This window comes from Aricia agestis, chromosome 5, assembly GCF_905147365.1.
Source record: "Aricia agestis chromosome 5, ilAriAges1.1, whole genome shotgun sequence".
NCBI lineage: Eukaryota > Metazoa > Arthropoda > Insecta > Lepidoptera > Lycaenidae > Aricia > Aricia agestis.
This window is the reverse complement of record NC_056410.1, coordinates 12,670,458-12,695,756: the sequence shown is the minus strand read 5'-3', so window position 1 is coordinate 12,695,756 and position 25,299 is coordinate 12,670,458. Positions and strand designations below refer to the sequence as shown.

Here is a 25,299-nt window from a genome sequence, read left to right as displayed (position 1 = left end):
CCTCCACTGGCAAAATAGGAATCCCTTTTTTTACAGAGGTCTTTTTGATTTATTATTCTGTGTTTTAAATTTAACCAATCGTGTTATGCTATGGGTAATTCAAAGACAAAGACATGATATATACTGTCAATGAACTTAAATTTCTTAGCTTTAGTCATTGCTGAGAAAAATCTATATCGCTACAGCCAAATTATCAAGGCGTCGTCTTAACAGATAAACGAGTTAAGCGGATTATGGTTTGTTTTTAGGGTTTCGTACCCAGAGGGTAAAATCGGGACCCTATTACTAAGACTTCGTTGTCTGTCCGTCTGTCCATCCATCTGTCTGTCTCCAGGCTGTAACTCAAGAACCGCTATAGCTAGACTTCTGAAATTTTCACAGATTGTGTATATCTGTTTCCACTTTAATAACAATTACTGAAAATAAAATAAAGTTATTATTTAAGGGGGGCTCCCATAGAAGAAACTTGATTTTTTTGGCCTTTATTGCTCGTAATCAATAATGGTAACAGTTAAGCACTTTACATTTTCGCAAAATCCTTAATTATATTTGTGCTTAATTAATTATTAATAAAATTAAAATAAAGAAAATATTTATTTCCCATACAAAAAAATACATTTTTTTGTCTATTTTCGCTATATACCGGTACGGAACTGTTATATCGGAAGTCACATGTCAACGTATGTGTAGTAAAAACGCTTAGGTTTTCAGTTGCATTTCCATGAATTGCAATTGCAAACTTTTGCTGTTTCTGTTATTCCATTTTTCGTATTTTTGATCAGATCGAATTGGACCTTCGTCGGGTGCAGGTTCTCTCTTAAGATAATTATTAAGTTTTTTAAATAAATATTCTAGTTTTAATAAAAGTGATTTTTTTTAAAAAGTCTCTCAGGACCCACCAAGTAACAGTGGTGTCAGAAGTGGGATACCAGCACTAAATCCGTCGTTTCGCTGGTATTCCTTAACGGTTCGCGAAAACTGAACTGAAAAGTGAAAAAAAGAACTGAGTGAATAGAAAAACTATGAACCAATTCGTCTCCGGAGTGTGATTGTGTCCTTGTCCACTTCGTAAAACTCAAGTGCACTGTGTCTCGACAATAAGCCTTTCGTCGTAAGCCTGCAGACCAGTCCTGCACTCCTGCACCCCGACATCTCGCGCGCGAATCGCGATAAATCCGTAACGCCGCCGTTCCTGCCATCGTTCCTGTCATTGTTCCTGCTGCTGTTCTGCCGCCGTCCCGGTCGTCGTGCTGCCCTTCTGCTGTCGCTCTCGTTGTTCCTGACGTGGTTGCGTTGGAAACGCGCCGCCGCTGCCTGCTGTCGCTCGCCGTGCTGCTATGCCGCTCAAGTTCCTAGTGTTCCTGTCCCTGTGAGTAAAGCATATTATTATTTGTTATTGCTACATTTCAGCTATATTTTTAATCAGTGTCATTCAATATACTTACCAAATTCCTTACCAATCTCTTATCCTTAAAGTAACAATATTATACCTAATTATTAATAAATTAATCTAGAATAAATAAATAAATAATTCTTTAAATTAATTTAAAAATGTCGGTCGATAAAAAAGCAGAAGTGTCAGTAAGCGAACAATTCCCTATTAATGTATTATGTAATTTTATTAGCCCCTATAAGGGAGATCGTGAAACTCTAACTGCTTTTCTAACTAATTGTCAAAACGCCTTAGATTTAGCATCGCAGTCTCAAAAGAATTTATTAAATAAATATATATTATCGCGTCTAGAAGGCAAGGCTCAAATTGCCTGTTCACATAAAGTTTTTGAAGATTTTAATCAATTAAAAAGTTTCCTCAAACAAAATTTCGGCGAAAGAAAACACTATAACCATTTATTACTAGATCTACAGTCATGTAAGCAGCAATTAAATGAATCTGTTGCACAATTTGCTCTGCGTATTGAAAGTTGTCTTACTGATTTACAGTCCGAAATCTATAATTCTGATTCTCTTAAAAAAGATATCTCTGGTCGCATCGCTATGACAGAGGATTTAGCATTGTTTTCATTTTCATTAGGGTTACATTCGCGCTTAAGTAATAATGTTAGATGTAGAAGTCCTAAAAATCTAAATGACGCTATTAATATTGCTTTAGAAGAAGAAAAAATTCAAAATCTTTTATATAAAACTAATATTACTAAATCTAGGTGTAAAACCTGTGGAAGGACAGGGCATACGGAATCTGAATGTAATTATAAAGATAAACGTTCTTATCCGCCACGTGATTTTTCAAAATTTCAAGGTCAAAGATCATTTAATATAAATAATAATAATCAATCCAGTTCTCAATCTTTTTGTAAATATTGCAAAAAAGACGGTCATGATATTAAAGATTGTTATAGAAGGAAATATAATAATGAAAATCGTAATTCTTATAAATACAATCATGAAAATCGCAATTCATATAATAATCATTCTAATAATTACAATAAGTCCGCGAACGCGCATCATATTACATACGAGCCGCCGTCGCCACCGTCACCGACACCTTATGAAATTTCTTGTGAAAATGTCGGCGACAATTCTTTAAACTAAATGATCGGATTACGAAAAAGTGCCGCCGTTTTCCGACTAATTTAGGCACATTGCAAATTCCTTCTAAATCTAAAAATAAATTAACTTATTTTAATACAAAATCAATGGACCAAGACACGGGTAACCAGCCCCAAAGTAGTGTCCAAAATCAATTTTCAATGGACCAAGACACGGGTAACCAGCCCCAAAGTAGTGTCCAAAATCATATTTTAATGGACAGAGCCACGGGTAACCAGTCCCAAATATGTGTCCAAAATCAAAAATCGATGGACAGAGCCACGGGTAACCAGTCCCAAATATGTGTCCAAAATCAAAAATCGATGGACAGAGCCACGGGTAACCAGTCCCAAATATGTGTCCAAAATCTAAAATCAACGGGCAGAGCCGCGGGTAACCAGTCCCAAATATGTGCCCAATCTCAAAACAAAAATCAAGTTCAATCTGAAACTCCAATTTACGAAATAAAATCATTTATAACTAAAATATCATTGCCTCATATCGAATTAAAAACTGAATTTTCTGTCCGTAATTTACGTTTTCTTATTGATACAGGCGCAAGTATAAGTCTAATTAAAAAATCTAGTTTAAATAATAAATACACTTTGTCTCGCGAAATCATTAAAATAAAAGGAATAAATAATATCGAGCAATGCTCTGAGTCTCTAGGTACATCTCAAATTAATTTCTACATATCTAATAATGTTTATAATTATAAATTTCATATATTTAATGATGATGTAAGTTTAGAATATGACGGTATAATCGGTAGTGATTTTCTTGGTCATTTTAAAGCCAATATTAATTACGATTCTAAAACAATTAATATCTGCGGACAAACCCTGGATATGAACTATGTCCAACCAACTTATATAATTCCAGCTCGTTCCGAAGCCGTCATCGAGTGCGCGGTATCTAATTACACACCTGAGCGTTATCCGAATAATCAAGGTTTATTATTAGACCATACTTTAAAAGATGGTATTTATTTTGCTAATAGTATTGTCACTATAAAATCAAATAAAAGATTTAATGTTTCAATTTTAAATACTACCGACTCAGCTATCGAAATTAAAGATTATTCCGTAGAGTTAAGCCCTTTCGAACAAGAAAATTCTTCGTGTAATATTCCGTCTCAATCCGTAAATTCTATTTCTTATTCTAGTTCTGATAGAGTCCAAAAAGTCCTCGATCTTATTCGCTGCTCACATTTAAATCAAGAAGAAAAAGAAAGTCTTTTGGAATGTTGCTCACACTACACAGATATTTTTCATATGGAAGGTGAACCCCTAACATTTACAAGCGCGATCGAACATAACATAGATTCAGGAGACGCGCCTCCTATTTACGTAAAATCATATCGTTTCCCAGAATGTCATAAGGAAGAGGTAGATTCACAGATTCGTAAAATGCTTGACCAAAATATCATACGCCCTTCTGTTTCACCTTGGAGTGCTCCTGTATGGGTCGTTCCTAAGAAAATGGACGCTTCAGGTAAAAAGAAGTGGCGAATAGTAATAGATTATCGTAAGTTAAATGACGTCACTGTATCAGAAAGTTATCCGCTACCTCTCATCACAGATATTTTAGATCAATTAGGACATTGTAAATATTTCAGCACTCTCGACTTGTCTAGTGGGTTCCACCAGGTTAAAATGAGTTCGAAAGACGCCCCGAAAACAGGATTTACTATAAATACAAATTCGAGTGTCTCTGGACACTACGAATTCACTAGAATGCCTTTTGGGCTAAAAAACGCCCCGGCTACATTTCAGAGACTGATGAATACGGTTCTCTCGGGTCTTCAGGGGTTGCATGCATATATATATTTAGATGATACTATTATTTATAGTCACGACCTTCAGAGTCATATTTCAAAACTTAAATTAGTCTTTGATCGTTTAAGAAAATTTAACTTAAAATTACAACCAGATAAGTGTGAGTTTCTCAGGCGCGAAGTTGCTTATTTAGGTCACATAATCACAGACAAAGGTGTCTGTCCAAATCCAGATAAAATCAAGGCCGTAACTCAATTTCCAACTCCTAAAAATCCAAAGGATATAAAATCCTTCCTAGGCTTAGTCGGATACTATCGACGTTTTATAAATAACTTTTCACAACTCACAAAACCTTTGACATCTCTATTGAAAAAGGATGCAATATTTAATTGGTCTCATCAGCAAGAATTAGCTTTTAATAACCTTAAAGATAAATTAACTTCAGCACCTTTACTTCAATATCCAGACTTCAATCAACCTTTCTTATTAACTACCGACGCTTCTAATTACGCGGTAGGTGCTGTATTATCGCAAGGAGACATAGGCAAAGATAAACCTATCTCGTATGCGTCACGAACCCTAAATAATGCCGAAGGCAATTATTCTACCATAGAGAAAGAACTCTTGGCGATTTTATTCGGTGTAAAAACATTCCGTCCCTATCTATATGGCCGTAAGTTTAAAATAATAACAGACCACAAACCATTAGTGTGGCTGTTTAGTGTCAAAGATCCCGGATCCAGACTCATTAGATGGCGCCTTAAATTAGAAGAGTATGATTATGAAATTGTATATAAAAAAGGAAAATTAAACGCTAACGCTGACACATTATCTCGTTATCCAGTACATGTCTTAGATGAAAATACAACTGATAATTCAATGTTATGTAATCCTACACTGTCACCCGGAAGTGACATCGACTCTCATAACCTTCCGTCAATATCTGAAACTTACGAACAATTTCTTCAAATCTCAAAACAATCCGGTGTTACTTTTGACACCGTAATTCAAGAACATAACGAAAGCCTATTAAAAACTAAAATAAAATTAATCGCGTATCCTACATCAGTCGATTTAGACGATTCTATTCCTTATTGCAGCGAAATTGTAGATGCATCTACTAGTGAGCCTAATATCCGAAATATTGAACGCGAACTTCATTCATATTATTCAACATCTAACGATAATCATGTATTTACTCATTTGTTTATTAAATTAAATCATTTTGATGAAATGACTTACAAAGATATATTTAATGTCCTTCGTGAATATAGAGACATGATAAAATACTGGTATGCCGAAGAGAAAGAGATAGCAATATCAGATTTCACAGATCCCTTCTCTAAACTTTCGTTCACAAAAATATATAATATTATTTCGTTTCTTTTTCATAACACTAATATTAAAATTCATATCTATCATAATTGTATAAAATATCCTACACCTAGTGAAATTAAGCAAATTTTAAAAGATAATCATGACTCACCTGTAGCCGGACATCCCGGTATCTCGCGTATGCTGGAAAGAATAAAATCTCAATTTTGGTGGAAAAATATGAGACAAGATATCGAAGATTATGTTAAAAATTGTCGCTCCTGTCAAATTAATAAGCCCTTACGTCAAACCAATCGGGCTCCAATGATAATCACTTCCACAGCATCGCGGCCTAATGAAAAAATATATTTAGACCTTGTCGGTCCATTGCCTGAAACATATGAATATAAATATAAATTTTTACTTACCGTTCAGGATGATCTCACAAAATTTTCACAGGCTTATCCTATGCAATCATGTTCAGCTGAAGACACAGCCAGAACACTAGTTAATTATATTGCTCACATGGGAATACCTAAAATGATAATTTCAGACCAAGGCACAAACTTTTGTTCAGATCTCTTTAAACAATTAGCTAAATTATTCAGTATTAAGCATATTTTCGCTTCACCATACCATCCTCAAACTTGTGGAGCTCTCGAAAGGAGCCACTCCACCCTTAAAGAATATTTAAGATCTTATATAGGCGAAAACCAAAATACTTGGGACCTTTACATCCCAAGCGCTATGATAGCTTATAATTCAAATGTGCATAGTACAACGGGTTATTCCCCTCTAGAACTTTTATTCGGTTTTAAGCCTTACATACCATCTAGCATAGATGTTCTCGATAATAATACATATACAGACTATATTCGAGCATTAAATCATCGTCTTTATTATAGCCGTCAAAAGGCTCTACAAAATATTCAAGCGTCTAAAGAAAAATCAAAAAATTATTATGATATACGAACAAAGCCTATCATTTATAATGCTGGCGATATGGTGTATGTCCGTTGCCACCATAAGCAAAATAAAGCCTTGTCCCCAGTGTGGAAAGGCCCTTATAAAATAATAAAGCTCAACGGCAATCATACGGCTACGTTATTAATTAATCGTAAGCACGTACGTCATCATTTCGATGAAATAAAGCCAGCAAGTGACGATACGTCATAGTGTCCTAGGTCAGTAAGTTAGTAGTAACAATAACTATAACATAATCGTAACATAAGTCCTTTCGTTCTATTTCAGATGCGCGCTGTCGCCGCTAGCTATATCAGATTACGTATCGCCCATCATTAGTAGTCCGGGCCTCTATTTCGATAAGCTTTTAGATGTTAAGTTTACTAATAACGATTGGAAAGTCTTAGCATATTTAGATATAAGTCATGTTCAACCGAATCTAGATAAGGTAGAATTTTTATTAGAAAAATTAAGCGTATTTTGTAATTCTCTTACGTCGTCGAAAATACAGTCGGATTGCATAAATTCTCTTACGGCGCTGAAAAATCAGCATCTTATTAATGTTAATAAGTTTTCTTCGGTTTCATATTTGCTTCAAAATGATAACGCAAAACAGCGTTTTAAAAGAGGTCTTATTGACTTAGGAGGTTCTATCTTGAAAACTATCTTCGGTACATCAGATGCTGAAGATGCTGTCAAATATTCGGAGGCTATAAATAGTGTCCAGACAGACGAGAAACATCTCGCTCATCTTATGAAAGATAATATCCATGTCATACAATCCACTATTTCATCGTTTAATAATTCTATGTCAAAGTTAATTTAAATGAAAAACATCTTTTGGAAAATATGGAAACAATACATAAAATACTAGATTCAGTTTCAAATACTAATGATAAGCTTACTTTAAAAACTCAAATTAACTCTTTATCCAACTCTTTGGAAGCTATAATCTTAACGTCGTCATTCGATATCGACGACATAAATAATGCTATTTTATTTGCAAAACTTAACATTTTACACCCGACTGTACTCAGTCCCTATCAGTTATATAACGAATTAGATAAACATAGAAATAAACTCCCTAGCCATTATGATTTGCCTATACCATTAACGCTACAAAATATTCAGGAATTAACCGATATTTCTAAATTAGTTTGCTATTATCATCAAAATAAAATAATATTCGTCCTTCACATTCCTTTAGTCCTACCTCAAACCTATAATCTCTATAATATAATACCATTACCCGTCCCATACGATATATTGAAACCAGACACCTATATTCTAATAGAGCCGACTAGCTCATATGTAGCAGTAACAGGTGATCGCATGTTCTATTCACTATTAAGGGACATTGACAAGTGCAAATTAATAAGTGAAAAGTGTTATGTGTGTGTGCTCGCCGACTTGTTCTCAGTCGTTGCCAATCCTACGTTTGAAACAACGTTATTAACTGAAGTGGTTACTAAACTCCCAGACTCTTGTGTAGCTAAAATTGTTCATGGTTCTATAGATGTATTTCATAAGCTTAGTTTTAACCGTTGGATCTTTGTACAATCAGAACCAGGGAAATCTCATATTACCTGCGAAAAGTCTGACGTAAATTTAGATGTAATTTTATTTGGTACTGGCATCCTGACCTTACCTAAACATTGTAAAGCATTTTATAAGACTTTGCAGTTCACCGCAGTTGATGAAACATCACTCGGCAACGTAACAAATGTAATTTCCAATTTCAACATTTTATTAGACGATTGTTGTGAACAAACTAAAATTAATAAAACTTTTTCTAAACTTCCACATTCTAATTTAAAGAACATTGGTAATCTTGATTCTTTACTTCATGCCAGCATCCATCTTCGTTCGATGGAAGATGAGTTGTATAATTTAGAAAATCCATCTCACTTTGATACATATGGAAATTATTACATGTCTTTAAGTTTATTTAGTAGCATATTATTCATATTTTATCTCTTATATAAATGTCGCAAAAATATTACTTCTCAGAAAAATCCTTGTTGTATTCAAATCTTTAATCAGTGTCATAATTCAAAGACTCGCACTGATCATCCAACATCTCTTGTAGTATTTAAAGATAATAATAGTGTAAAGAATGATTCTATGTTGGAAGAAACAAATTTTGTGAGCACACCGACTCCTTTGAAAAGAAATGTTGTTATAACTAATGTTGTAAAGGATCATGAAATGTAACAATTTTATAACTGTATGATTTTATTTGAATATTGAATAAATAATGATAAACATTATTTTCTATAATAATTACATATTATAATAATCTCTTATTAAAATTTTTGTGTCTTTTTATAATTTTGTGTTTTTATTGTGTGTTAGTTAAGTTTTAATTTTTAAATAAATGTCATTAATTAAATAGTTTATAATTTAGCTACTTCCTTGTATACTCCAAACGAAAGTCCAATTTCCCGCGTTTTTCAAATTACTTTCAAATTACTTTATTTCAATCTCTCATCACTTTGACATGTGATGATCGATCTTAACGGGGGGGCTGTTATATCGGAAGTCACATGTCAACGTATGTGTAGTAAAAACGCTTAGGTTTTCAGTTGCATTTCCATGAATTGCAATTGCAAACTTTTGCTGTTTCTGTTATTCCATTTTTCGTATTTTTGATCAGATCGAATTGGACCTTCGTCGGGTGCAGGTTCTCTCTTAAGATAATTATTAAGTTTTTTAAATAAATATTCTAGTTTTAATAAAAGTGATTTTTTTTAAAAAGTCTCTCAGGACCCACCAAGTAACAGAACCCTTCGTGCGCATATCCGACACTCACTTGGCCGATTTTTTTCTTTTAAAAGTTGATTATTAGCATCACTACATGCTTTGTAAAAAATCTGCTACCTATCGACAACGTAAAAAAAGGTGTAACAAATTCCTAATAAAAAATCAGACACAGGTTAGTATGTATTCAAAATAAGCTATATAAAATAATAATCATTTTCTTTCTATTCTTAGGTACTCTATATAATATAAAAACGAATACTTTTGGCTATGAAAATGTATTAATTCGACAGCATAGTACACGGAAATTCAGGTTAGGCCCAGGCGTGCCATAAATGATAATACAATTCACAAAACAATCTTCATGACACGCTCGCATGCGACCGCCACATCAATCTCGACTGTACAAATTGAAATGTTTTGATTATTATTTATGTTGCTCAACAGCTGTTTTAGGCGAACAACTGGTTAGGTTATTCTCCACACAATAAACTTTTTTTTTTTTTTTTATGAAATAAGGGGGCAAACGAGCAAACGGGTCACCTGATGGAAAGCAACTTCCGTCGCCCATGGACACTCGCAGCATCAGAAGAGCTGCATGTGCGTTGCCGGCCTTTTAAGAGGGAATAGGGTAATAGGGGAGGGTAGGGAAGGGAAGGGAATAGGGGAGGGTAGGAAAGGGAATAGGGTAGGAGATTGGGCCTCCGGTAAACTCACTCACTCGGCGAAACACAGCGCAAGCGCTGTTTCACGACGGTTTTCTGTGAGAACGTGGTATTTATCCGGTCGAGCCGGCCCATTCGTGCCGAAGCATGGCTCTCCCACGTATAAACTTGTAGCTGGGATTTCTATTAGCTATTACTATTTTTAGGGTTCCGTGCCCAAAGGGTAAAAACGGGACCCTATTACTAAGACTTCGATGTCTGTCCGTCTGTATGTCTGTGTGTCTCCAGGCTGTAACTCAAGAACCGCTATAGCTAGACTTCTGAAATTTTCACATAATATGTATATCTGTTTCCGCTATAATAACAAATACTAAAAACAAAGTAAATAAAATATTAAGGGGGGCTCCCATACAACAAACGTGATTTTTTTGCTATTTTTTGCTCGATATCAATAACGGCATTACATAGGCACTTGAAATATTCACAAAATACTCAATCGTATTTGTAATTTAATAATTAATAATAAAATTTAAATAAATTAAATAATTAATTGAGGCTTCCATACAAAAAACACAATTTTCAGCCTATTTTTACTCTATTGTGGTACGAACCCTTCGTGCGCGAGTCCAACTGGCACTTGGCCGATTTTTTATTTGAAGTTATTTGAAGTTGGATTTTTTATAGGCTTTATACCCTTTACCCTTTTTTTGTTTCTGATAGTTTTTGTACCAAGGATTATTAATTTATACTTATCTAATTGCAGTGTCATATTACTTTACAAAATAACAATTTTAATTAAGACTAAAGTAGCTAGATTCAACAGCAACTATAAGCTCCTTGATTATCAAAGGGTGGCACAGAAATAGAAAATTAAATCTACCTAATAAATTGCGATGTGGTTCAGCGCCTACGCTGAATCATGAGACATCACAGAAATAAACCTGTACGTAATAAAAACAATAATCTTGTGAAATAATATTATGTTGTGACATCGTACAAATATAGTCTCTTTGAGGATACATGGAATCCATACTAATATTGTAAAAGCGAAAGTGTGTTTCTCTGTCTTTTACCTCTTGACACCTAAACCGCTGAACCGATTTAGCTGAGGTATGAAGATACTTTGAGTCCTGGGAAAGAACAATACTTTTTATACCGGAATTTACGGTATTTTAGCGCAACGAAATTGCGGGCTATTATAAACCTGAACTACAAGCTGATTGGACAAAAATAGCTGAGCAATGGGGATTGTCCATTTTTTTTTAATTTTGCTCATTACAAAAACATTTCGAGGAATAAGGTCAGTGATCGTTTTTCTGTATATAAACGAAAAAAATACCCATTAGTTACTTATATTTTTGAACAAATATGTTTAACCTTTGTTTGACCTTCAATGGCGTTAAATTAGCAATAAATTCGACCATCATTACGTTTCGAACTTTTTGGTAAGTTTCTCGTATCAGCTTTCACATAGTGAGAACTTGCGTTTGACGAACCAGCCAGTATAAATAAGATTAAAAGGAAATTTAAAACATACTGCAGAGGTCAATCGGCGGCCGATGATGGCGTCAGAGCGAAACTTTAAAAATTTATTGAGAAAAATCTGGCCAATGAATTTCAAAATTATTTAATTTATATTCTTAAAATACCCTATTTTAACGAAAAAAAAAAATATAAAAAGTACATGTAATTTTTTTTGGACAATGCCCATTCGATGTGCGAAGCTTACTTAACATTAAAAGTGTGCATGTTTCCACTTAAGTTCCCGAGGGTCACAAAGGTACAGAAATATCGTTTTGTATATAGATCGGGTATTTAAAGCGGGCGTCCTTTTATGCCGGCCAGCTTATGAAAATAGAAACGGGGCCGCAGTGTGGGCCGTGACATATAGGAGCCGAAACCCGCGAGGGACATGCAACTGCAGGGTGTACCTGACAACACACAGGGTTTATTATTACTATTAGCAAAGGACTCGTTTCCAGCTCCCAATAAATTAAAAAAAAATTATATTACTATTATTATAATTTGGGGGCGTCTATGGACTATCCGCCCATATCCTTTTTTTTGTTATGTTATGTTGTTTGTCGCACCAAGGATAATTGATACAATATTATGGTTTACAACAGCTATTTTATTACCAGATAGCATCCGCAACTCTCCGTGCCAAATTTTGGTTACCGCGCGGAAACCGTACATTTTTCCGGGATATAAAGTATCCTATGTCCTGTCCCAGGTCTCAAAGTAAATCTATACCAAATTTCAGCAAAATCGGTCCAGCAGTTTGGGCGTGAAGAGGTAACAGATAGATACTTTCGCATTTTTAATATTCTAAGTACGGAGGTAAGCTGTATGGATACTAAGATAATTATAATGTCGATATGATGAATCGATGGATTGTTTTGATACATCATATCGATCATATTGACGTGTTTGTATATGTGTAATGTAAAATATGTGTAAATATAATATTTATTATAATTAAGTAGTTAAGTCTTAGGTTTAAGTTAGCATTCAGTTTTTATTAATATATTATTATTTATAATAAAGCTAACAATTTGTGTTGTAGGTAAGTAGTCTACAATTGTCAGGGTTGTAACATAATTCAGCCCAGGTTCTTAGCTCTGTCAGAGCTTAGAAAGGCTGAAAGAAAAAAAAATACAGGGCATTAGCGCATAGCATTTAAGAACTGTATGACAAGATGACCTTACAGGGCAAAACCTGTAAAATCTAACAGTATACAGCAATTTCAATTATAACGTATTCATAATGCAGTGTGAAATCCGTGGAAAACAAAACTCTACAAATATTATAAATGCGAAAGTGTGTCTTTCTGTCTGTCTTCACGCATAAACGATGAACCGATTTCGTTGAAATTTGGTATGGAGATACTTGGAGTCCCGGGAAAGAACATAGGATACTTTTTGTCTCGCAAAAATGTACGGTTCCCATGCAATAAACGAATTTTGGCGCAACGGAATTGCGGGCGCCATATACTAGTAGGTTATAAGTCTATAACTACTCAAGTAGATTCCTGAAACTAAATTTAAATTAACAAATGTTTAGATTTAATTATTTAAGACAAATATTGTATCAGTAGCATGCAATTAAACTAAACAAACACCCAAAACTAAATAAAGACAATTTTTTATGCAATCTAACTAAGCTGCTGGTTCCTCTCTCTCAGCGGGTTGATTCGCAACCCGATGAAAGGCAACAAACAAACAATTGTAATGGTGTAAGTGTCTTAACGGAACAAAATATTGAAGGAAAGTTGAAATACTAATCCATAATAATTTGAAAACCGGCGTGAAACAGCGCTTGCGCTGTGTTTCGCCGAGTGAGTGAGCTTACCGGAGGCCCAATGCCCTACCCTATTCCCTTCCCTGCCCTCCCCTATTCTCTTCCCTTCCCATTTCTACCGTCTCCTATTATCTTATTCCCTCTTAAAAGGCCGGCAACGCACCTGCAGCTCTTCTGATGCTGCGAGTGTCCATGGGCGATGGAAGTTGCTTCCATCAGGTGACCCGTTTGCTTACTTCATTAAAAAAAAATGAAAAATATAGCAATCAGTACAACCATTTTCACTGTGTAATCATTAGTTAATTTACTAACGATTACGTTATTTGCATAGGGCACTCATTAAAGTACGATTTGGTGGAATTAAAAGAAATATTCGACAACTGCCGCGATCTCGATTACTCCTTCGTGTTGTTAATGACCTTCTTTAAAAAAAGTGCACCTCGGATCGTCACGCTAAGGGCAGTATAACGGAACTATTTCAAGTATGTTTACATGTCTAACCTTGTGTGTATAATTGGCATGACCTAGTAAACTAACATAAAATTTAATCAACTATTAATTTTAATTGTAACATTATAAAACGATTTATTTTTTATTATTTTTATTATACGATATTTGAATGCAGAACAATTTCAAATACTTAATATTCTTATTATATTCAAGTATCTCTTTAATATTAACAATAAACTAGGTAAAATTATCATTGTATAAAATATGGCTTAAACTGAATAAACTCTTGTAAAAATTAATTGACTTAAGTTTTAATGACTCCCATAAGTTAATTTACTACAAATTAAAGCGTAATAATATTAAAACGGTGCCTGAATAAAACAGAATAATTACTTTTATTCAGGTTAATTTCGTTTGAAGACCGCTGAGAGCTACGAAAAGTCTACGAGGTGCTACGCCACGCTACGCCGTAGGCGGGCGTAGGCGTACTGTTTAGGCGTCACCCATATTTTCAATACGAAATCCGAGTGATTGTTACTTTACTTCTGAAGTTCTGAAAACAATATTGATTCTCTATAAAGGGGTTATTCTGTGTCAAAGATTAATTTTCAGATGCGTTATTTCGTCATCTACAAGGTGTAACAAAACATATTGATAATGTATAATACTTTAGAATGTATAATTAGTCCCCTGTATAAACACTGTAAAAGTAACAGCGCAGAAAGAGGAACTTTTTTAAACTTTTGTATTGGCAAACTCATAATAATAATAACTCCCACACCGGTTTCGGTGACGGTGGCCGGTTTCATTGATACAAGGCCAGTATAGACGTGGGAGAGCCATGCTTCGGCATGAATGGGCCGGCTCGACCGGAGAAATACCACGTCATCACAGAAAACCGGCGTGAAACAGCGCTTGCGCTGTGTTTCGCCGAGTGAGTGAGTTTACCGGAGGCCCAATCCCCTACCCTATTCCCTTCCCTACCCTCCCTTATTCTGTTCCCTTTCCATTCCTACCTTCCCCTATTACCCTATTCCCTCCTTAAAGGCCGGCAACGCACCTGCAGCTCTTCTGATGCTGCGAGTGTCCATGGGCGACGGAAGTTGCTTTCCATCAGGTGACCCGTTTGCTCGTTTGCCCCCTTATGTCATAAAAAAAAAAAAAAAGTTACGCAGGAGTAATTTTACAATGCCCAAGTGTGTGCGCAATATACAAGAGCGCTCTCTATTCCTTTATTCTCACAACCTAGTGGAACGGAAGACCGACATGACCGGCGAGAGATCAGGCGCTCCTGCGCCTGATCTCTCGCCGGTCATTTTACATGCCCATCCGACACATGGATCATCTTTCTAGTCAGAAAAAAACTTTTTCAGTGCTGCTACTTTCACAGTGAATTCTGTATGAGGGACACATACACACCCTAAAGTATTATCACTTTTTTTGTTTCATTCTGTATAAAGGGGATTATACTATTGAAAAAAGTAGATATTTATTTAAATAATCTTATTTGCTCAGAGAGTTTTCATCTATTAAATTATAAATGCTAATGTACTTATGACCTTATAATCTAATGTTAAGACGGCTTATACTAAAAGCAAATAATATTATCCTTCAATGCATTAGTTTGTTGGTACATATTATATTTATGATACATTGTTATTTTATTTAAATATGAGATTAAACTGCTATTAAAACTCAAAACAAGACTTACTAAGGGCTTGTATTCACTTTGATTAGTGCGATTTCGGGTGATTAGTGATTAGGAGAAAATTAGGAACTTGCACTAATTAGTCGCTGTCCACACTTGCTTTCTTCTGATTACTAATCACCTGCACTATAGTCACAGTTATCACTAATCAAAGTGAACATAGGCCTTAAGTGTCAAAACACACCATGCCGAATTTCCGCGGTGGAAGTGCGACATGATTCCGCCTGCAATGTATTTTAAATTATCGATGACACACAATGCCGAAATTACGTCCGTGTATGCGTTTTGACACTGCTGACGTAATCATGCCAAACTTCCGCTGCGGAACTTCGGCATGTGTCAATATGACGTTGACTGAAAGTATAAACACTTTCTTAACCCATCAACTCCCAAGCGGAACCCGGGTGCCGCATAGCAATTGAATATCTATTGTGTCTGTGATTCCCACGATCAAGGTATAAACTGTTGATATAAACGTTTTGTTGAGATGAAAGTATTTTTATTTATTTACCAGATGATGCCCGCAACTCTGTTGCGCTAAAATTCGTTTATCGCGCGGGGACCGTCCATTTTTCCGGGACAAAAAGTCTCCTACGTCCTTTCCCGGGACTCAGAGTATCTCCATGCCAAATTTCAGCAAAATCAGTTCAGCGGTTTGAGCGTGAAGAGTTAACAGACAGACATACAGACACACTTTCGCATTTATAATATTAGTAGGGATTGTATTACCATTGAAACTTACAACAAGACTTACTAAGTGTCAGTGTGAGGCTGACGAGAGCACTAATTGTTCCGCCGTCAGCACTCTGCGTAATTGTTGTCAACATAAACACTGTCTTACGGCCGTTCCCAATATTTGATCTATCTCTGGTTTTGCCCTACTAGAGATAGGAATAGCTCAAATTGACATAAAATATATGTCTCTAATGTCTAATGTGAGTTATTCCTATCTCTAGTAGGGCCAAACCAGAGATAGATCAAATATTGGGAACCACCGTTAAACTGTTGCTACGATGGCTGCCTTTTAAGTTTTGTCGTTTGGAATAAATATAGGCAATCTAATAGATTATCACCATTTATTGTTTTTTTAAGAATTCTTCGCGATATTTAAAATGTTTTTGCATGCGTTCAAACCAGTTTTTAAAACATTTATTCCAGTCCGAAGTTGGGTAGTCAAAATGGCCGATTTTTACGCGTAAACAGCTTCTTCAGGTGAGCTTAAATGTTGGCCACAAAGACTTTGCTTAATTTTGTAGAACTTATTAAAATCCTTAGGGCTCAAGCCAGGGCTGTAATGCGGATGATCTAAAATTTCAACATTTTGGGTTCACAAAAAACATCTTGGTTTTGCCGGCGACTTGCGAACATGCGTTGTCATGGCCAGGAACATACTACGTCTTGAATCGTTTTTTTTCGAAATTCGGTAATGACTTGTGGCAAACAAGCTGTGGTATACTAGTCAGCGGTAACCGTTTTGAAATCTTTGGGTACAATAGTGGCGATGTGACCACTCTTTGTCACAATGGAGGCAAACATTTTTTTTAAAGTGCTCTGTGAGTCCATGACTTTGGTCGATTTTGGCTCATTCTAGAAGACCCAGACAGTAGACTGCTGCTTATAATTTGGATCATAAGCATATATCCAAAACTCGTCACCATTGCCAAAATTATAAACGTGCTTTGACTCTCCTCGGTTGAATCACTGCAGAGTTTTGCGACAAATACTAACACAGGCTGTTTTTGGTCGACGCTAAGCAAACAAGATATCTAACGAGAAATCACCACTTTTACTCCAAGTTTTTCGTGCAAGATTTTTTGGACAGTGGTCCCTGAAATGCCCATGGACGCCTCTATTTTGCGATATATCACATGACGGTCTTCGAGGATTAGCTGCTGCACGCCTTCAATATTCTCTTGCGTTACGACGGTTTTTGGACGACCATCACGTGGCTGGTCACTGAGGCTAGGGTGTCCACTTTAAACTTCTAAATACCTGCGTTCTATAATCCTAAGACATGGTCCTGCATCACTAAGTACAGAAGCGATCTCCTCAAAACGCCGAAGTCGCGATAATCAACTTCGTTAGTTGTAAAAAATTATCGCACAGAAATTTTCCTTTAACATTTCCATTTTTACAACCGACTTCTCACCTTTGAATAGACGATACAATTAGACTATTCGACCAATCTGAATAATTTCTTTTGTTTTTGAAATGCAAATACAAGGAGATTAAAATCCCATATGGCTTTTTTTTTCAATGATTGCGGGAAGTTTACAAACGACAGAACTTAAAAGGCAGCCCTCGTATGAACGTTTTGTTGAAATGAAAATGTATATGTTTTAACTTTTAAGCTCCCAGTTTTTATTTTTGTATAGTTTATGTTAGTGTTATCCATACTTTCATACTAATATTATAAATGAGAAAGTGCTTCTATCTATATGTCTGTCTGTATGTTACCTCTTCACGCCAAAAAGTCGGGTCTGTGCCTGATCTCTCGCCAGTCCTGTCGGTTGCCCGTCCCACTGGCTTATGAGATTAACCCTCGGTTGGTCGCGCTTTTAAAATAACGCCGTTGGTCATCTGGGGTCTTTGAAAGCCCGAAAATTAATTGACATAAAAATGGCATACATTTTTATATTTCTTAACTTTTTTCTGCAAATTATTGTTATTTATTTTAATTTTAATCAGAGTAAATCAAAAAAATAATTATATTTTGAATACCTATAACCTCACAATATAAAAATAGAAATCAAAAAGTTTCAAGTGGAAACCGTAAGATATGAAAATTAAAACAAAATCAAAATTTAAATTAAAAAAAAACTAAAGTGACAGTTAAATTTCCTATAACTTAGATTGAAATTTAAAAAGCTAAGTCCAAATAACATATAAACTATTGAATGTTAAACATTGACCAATTTTCAGCACGCAAACTTTGTATATTTTATAAATTTTCCTATTCTATATATACTTTAAACGTATGGTAAATATACCGTACCGACAATTAGTTTCTAATCATCACCAAAAAATAATCATCATCATTTTGGTCTACACAGCAAAATATGCATTTCTGGAAAAGTGCGTCCACAACTTCTTGTAAGCGATATAAAACAATAAGAACCAGCACACGTACATTTTAATTAATATATTATTAAAATACAAGGAAAATCACAAAAGAAATCCATTTCAGTGTGAAAACTGTATGAAAATATCAAATTAAATTTAGTTACGCGGTTGGTCACCCCAGCGTGAATAAACACATCTGTAACACACAATACATGCACGCGAGCTTAGATGAGTGGCAATTATATCGAAATATAATTCCTTTTAGGAAGCTACCTAAAGAGCGGAGTTGCTACGATTAATTTAAATATAGTTTTTTTTCGTTTTCGCAAACTCCGGGCTTTTAAAGACCCCACGCGACCAACCGAAGGTTAAAGAATAGTGCTCTTATGTACTGCGCACATACTTGAGCACTATGAAATAACTCGTGTAATGGCCTGGTTTCATGAAACTGGAATCTCCGTATTCGAAATTGGTGAGAGGAGTAATATTCAAATTTGTATTATCTCTTATAACATATTTTTACTGATGAGTCTTCTAGCACTGGTGGGAAAAATTATTCTGAACACAGTTAATATTAATGTGGTATGTGAGTGTGGCCATCATTTTCGGTCGCGTGCGGCGCCACCATCACTTACGGCGTTTTCAATTTGGCGTCATGCCGACACGCCAGAGGCCCGCATACCCTAAATATCTCTTTAATAATATATGTTAAGTATATGAAAACTAACTGTTGCCCGCGACTTCATCCGCGTGGACTTCAGTTTATAGCGCGCGATGTCAACAAAATTGGTGTCAAAAGCTTTTATAAAAAAACCCTGGTACCCCTTAAATCAAAACAGCTATGCAGTGTGCACTTAATATTTCATTTTTTTAAATTAAACTTTCTATTTTATGCCAAATTTTAAAGCTTATTTAGCCCCGCAATAACCAATTACACAACTTTACCCATAAACTATTTATCATTGATAGGTTTAAGGTTACGGCACTGCATATAAAGTACAGAGTTATTTAATAATTTAATAACGTGGAACAAAAATAACAATCGAAAAAAATAAAATTTGTAAGTAAGATGATATATATTATAGAAAGACTTTTGAGCAAGCGTCAGCGCGATGTAAAAGACGCACGGCGCCATCTATTATGAATTTTTGGAACTAACTTAATTTGAACAAATTTACGCATTTTCACCCCCATACAACCCTTTTTTCCAGTAAAAAAGTAGCCTATGTCCTTTCTCAGGCTTTAGATTATCTGTATACAAAATTTCATCACAATCGGTTCGGTAGTTTTGGCGTGAAAGCGAGACAGACAGACAGACAGATACTTTCGCATTTATAATATTAGTATAGATATTAGTATAGATTTCATTATAAAACTATAATATGATAATATGACAGTTATATCATAGACTTTTATTTATTACTAGCTGTTGCCCGCGACTTCGTCCGCGTGAACTTTAGTTAAATTTTGAAAATTGGTCCACAAATGGCGTAGTTGTCCGAGAACAAATACAAAAAAGTAAAATATATCCTCCTCCTTTTCGGAAGTCGGTTAAAAGTAGCCTAAGTTATTCCTTACTACACAGCTATCTGCTAAAAAAAGTCCCGTGAAAATCGCTCCAGCCATTTCAGAGATTAGCCGGAACAAACAGACAGACAGAAAATTGTAAAAAAGGTTGTTTTGGTGTCTGTACCCTATATACATTCATATGCATCTAGTAAAAAACGGTTCTTTCAATATTACAAACAGACACTCCAATTTTATTTATATGTATCGATGTATAGATATAGATGTATAGATGTATAGATTCCCTAATATTCATCGAAGCTTGCGCTCCATGATTATGTGGTGGTGATAAAAACTAAAATAGTGATTATTGCATATTTATATGGTGATTAAAATGTGAATAAAACTAACAATAAATTTAAGTTCAATTGAAGGTACAAAATAGTCATTAGCACTTTCCGAAATGAATTCCATTTTTTTCTCCAAGATAAAGAGACTTAGATAACTGAAATTTTCTGTAGGAAGGCAATTAAAAATAATTTAGTTATGAGTTTAACAACTTTTAACTAGATCGTTATCGTGATGAATGATATCATATTATTATATTTTAAAGGTGAGCATGGCCAAAATAAGGCTACAATATAACTTTTTACATTTAATATTAGTTAATAAGCTAAAACTATTATTTAAATCATGAATCATGCTTTAAATATGGAACAGTCCCGCTTTCAGGCTGTCTGTCCCGGTGTCCCCCGTGTGGCCGAAACTGTCCCACTTTTAATTAAAACAAAAATATTTAATTAAAATAAAAATTTAAGAGGGGCTCCCATACAAAAAACACAATTTTCGTCCTATTTTTGATCTATAACGGCACGGAACCCTTCGTGCGCAAGTCCGACTCGCACTTGGCCGATTTTATTAGTATGTATAAACGTAGGTTCAAAACACAAAAACTGTGTAAGACATGCCACCCGCTGATAATACAAATCCTATAATCCGATATTTTAAGCTGCGTTCCATGCGGCTGGTGAATATCGCGCCGCGACTGACAGCGCCGTAAATCATCTAATTCTCCGTCGTACTCGCCCCTTTTCGTGAGCGGAATCTTATTTTCTCCCCAAACAATTTTTCTCCATCATATTATACCGTAGGTACCCGAAGTAGCTACCGTGTAGAGTATCTTTCGAATGTAATGATTTTAAATTTTCTATGCTTTATGCTTTATAGGATCTTGTGTTTTATATTTTACGAGCTTTTGCCCGCGGCTTCGCTCGCGTTAAAAAGTATTATTATATACAAAATTTCATCCCCTATTTTAACCCCTTGATGTTGGAATTTATCAAAATCCATTCTTAGCGGATGCCTACGTCATAACATCTACCTGTATGCCGAATTTCAGCCCGATCCGTCCAGTGGTTTGGGCTGTGCGTTGATAGATCACCATGTCAATCAGTCACCTTTAAGTTTTATATATATACGAGCTTTTGCCCGCGGCTTCGCTCGCGTTAAGAAGTATTATTATATAAAAACTTTCATCCCCTATTTTAACCCCTTGATGTTGGAATTTATCAAAATCCTTTCTTAGCGGATGCCTACGTCATAACATCTACCTGCATGCCGAATTTCAGCCCGATCCGTCCAGTAGTTTGGGCTGTGCGTTGATAGATCACTATGTCAATCAGTCAGTCACCTTTTAGTTTGATATATATATAGACTAGCTGTCCCGGCAAACGTTGTTTTGCTATATATATTTTTTTGCTATGAAAAATAGATGGCCGATTCTCAGACCTACTTAATATTTCATGAGAATCGGTCAAGCCGTTTCGGAGGAGTATGGCAACGAAAACTGTGACACGAGAATTTTATATATTTATAAATAAATAAATAAAAATATATATATATATATATATATATATATATATATATATATATCGCTGGTCCGGATGAACAGGGTATTAACTCAAAAAAGCCTATTTTTCAGGAGAGCGATTTGAAGTTTTCAAATCAATATATTTCCATTTCCGTTGATAATTGGTTAACCTCTCTTATATATTTTGTAAACTTACTTTATTGATAAAGTTTTTGTTCACTGCACAAGTTTGTTAATTTTGCTATTTCTGAGAAAAAAATTAAAATCTGCAGGCAGGACCATAATAATACCTTTTTTCACAAAAAATACTTCTAAACCAAAGTAGTAACTACAAAATTTTATTTTCATAAAAATGTAATTTTGAGGGTCTACGATCGGCTTTTCGATTATTTTTTGAGACATTATTTAAACATCATGCTTAGTTTGCTATGCCATCCTATTTTTTCATGATTTGTTAATTCATTCAGTTATGTTTAAGGAGCATTCATAATACTACCATGTTCCACAAATATTAGGAATAAATTTTCAAAATAATACAAAATGAAAACAAACATTTCACTATTAAACGTTTATTTATTTTTAAAAAAATCACATAAAAATAGTTTAAACATCAGTCTTAGTATTTAAATAAACAAATTTAAATCACTAGCTACACTTTTGAGCACACTAAAGACCGTTGGGGTCTTTGGCTCTGTAGTAGGTAACTTAGTAGTATCAGTATTTTTATGGTTTACTTATTACTATATAACTTTATTCTTAATTAAGCGATGGCAGCGTTACAACAATTTCACAGTCTTTGTTAAATTTAGTCTTAGTTTAATTCGACTAGGATTAGAGGAAGTCTCGCATAAATCTTTTTTTGGTGAGTAGAATCCAATATTAAATTCATTGTTAAAAATACTATAATAAGCTAAATAGTTTCCAAAAGGCTTATTAAAGATTTTGCAATCATTTACATAGTTGCGATGATATTCAGCCAACGATCTCCCGCCGTCTATTTAACTTTTTGTTGTATTACTACGACAATAGTGACTTTCTATAGTAGGTATTAGATCTAATATGATTACGTATTTCTAATTTTATTGTTTCTGGAATTTTCAGGTGATTTCCGTGCTTACCCCTCAAATCTTCTGTTATCACACTACTCATATTCTGATCTTTCTTTGTCAGTGCAGTTTTAATAACTTTATCGTTAATGCATAATGTAGCCTTAAAAAATAATTTGCAAACTCGAATTCTGCTTTCGTCAACGTTGAAATGGTATGAATAATTATTTTGGCGAGGATTCGCCGCGTTTGTATAGCGGTATTTTGGATGAACTACATCAATACTATTAACAATAAATTGACGTTGCCGATTTACATCACATAGCTTGTATTAGTTTTGGAAAATCGTCGTTCTCACCTCTTCAGATATTTTCAATGAGCGTTTTTGGCGACATTTTTCTGTGCATGGTGGTCCCATTTTCTTATCTGGTTTGATTTTTTTTGTTCTAGTGATGTGAGATTTCCCAGAATTTCTTAATATTTTCGCATTATTACGTAACCACTTATGTTCGTTTCTTTGTCTTTTTCTAGTAAGGTTTCTTCTATTGTCGCTGCTTGAGCCTGTATTTGTTATATCAGTTAGTAAATTTGTACCTTGCACCTCATTAGCTGACAGACTTGAAGGTAACTCTTCCGAAGCCGTTGTTGTTGGCATACTTGACGATTCGAAATCACTAGACGAAGAATCGGAATCGCTGGAAGTGGAAGATGAGTAGTTCGGATCTTTAACACTATCATCCGAGTTGACTCCGGGAAAACATGGTTCTGGAAGAAATATATATTAAGCATTTAACTGTTTAGTAAACATTGTTTCTAGAATTATCAGATTTTGTGTACTTTCAAGAACTTTACAATAATTTTCGACTTGATGGACCGAGGACAATGATGACGAATCAGAGTCAATCTCCTCTAATTGATTGGCTTCTGGAAGAATAATCAGTAATTAACAAAAAACATAAATTATGAATTTCATAAGCCTACACAATTAACCTACATAATTAAAACTTTTTGGAGACATTGCCTACAATTTTACCTGTTGTGTTGTTAGATGTGTCATTGAAAGTAGAAGATGAAGCTATTGGTTCTTCAGGACTATCATCGGGCACCGAGGCTGGTTCTTTTAAAAGCGTTTCTTGTCGCTACAAATAATAATGGAAATAGATTCAAATTAAACCACTATTTATAACAAGCAAATATAGTGTTGATAATCTATAAACGAAATACTTATAGATACTTATAATATAGATATATTTACACTTTACAAGTAATACCTTGAGTAGACATAATATTCACGGTCTCATCATAAGAAACTAATGCGGATTCTGCCTCTCTTGGATCATCTTTAACAGCGTTTCTGATTAAGGTAAGTCTTTGCGAAATCATTCTGTAAAAAAAAAAAAATTAGGTAGTTATAGAAAAGAGTTCTTTTCATAATTAATTCAAACAAATACACGACAAATTATGTTGAATATAAAACTTTTTTGTTTTAATACTATTATTTTTTAAGTTTTTCTAAACAATAAAGAGTCATAACCAAAACAAACCCTAAAAATCCACGTTATTTTAAATTTACATAATATTATTTACGATAAATACTTTTTCATCGAGACAAAATTGCACTAAACAAAAAAAACTTTTGTGAACATGGAAGTATCTCAAATTAGTTATTTAAACTAGAAACACCTGATACAAACCAGATGCAACAATTTATTGTAAATAAGGTATTAACTTGAAATTACTACTCTATTTCACAAAACAGTAATATTCAAACAGAACTTACCTTTTAATGAACACTGCGTTTTTCAAGGTTAAAACTGTATATCACAAACGAACGACGTCCTTTCATCACAACTCCGCGAGTAAGACTGAATACGACAGTGTTGTTCGAACCAACACGTGCAAAAGCGCGAAAGAGACGAAGATACTACCCCGCACCCCCGCCAATTTGACGTCATATCGTTATGCAACCACGTTCGTTAGAAAGATCGCGTGATTTTAAGTAGGACTGTATTTTTAGGTGAAAAATCGTAAATTTTGAGTTAATACCCTGTTCATCCAAACCGACGATATATATATATATATATCGCACGCTGAGAACGAAAGTGACTCAACTCGAAATTAGCAATTTTTGGGAAAAGACGAAAATGTGTCTGTGAGACTAAGCATTTTCTGTTCATTTTACGATTACACTAAAACATGATTACGAAAGTTATAAATTTCTTTTGCATTATATTGTTTGACTTAATAGCTTTAGATATACAAAATATTTTTTGCCAAATAATATTATTTTCCTATATAAAATAGCGCTTGAAAAAAAACTCGAAAAAAT

At 34.6% G+C, this 25,299-nt stretch overlaps 2 protein-coding genes across 2 annotated transcripts in view; both read right to left on the bottom strand.

Moving 5' to 3' along the window:
* The window catches only part of LOC121727416 (acetylcholinesterase-like), a 96,660-nt gene that overhangs the window by 39,825 nt on the left and 31,536 nt on the right, over positions 1 to 25,299 (bottom strand). The window lies entirely within an intron of this gene.
* On the bottom strand, positions 1,208 to 24,353 carry LOC121727117 (vitellogenin-1-like). Its single transcript, XM_042114796.1, has 5 exons — positions 24,264 to 24,353; positions 24,004 to 24,109; positions 23,329 to 23,735; positions 5,812 to 5,843; positions 1,208 to 1,367 (listed from the first exon to the last, which is right to left on the bottom strand). The coding sequence occupies exons 1-5, from the start codon at positions 24,351 to 24,353 to the stop codon at positions 1,208 to 1,210; spliced, it is 795 nt and encodes a 264-aa protein (XP_041970730.1).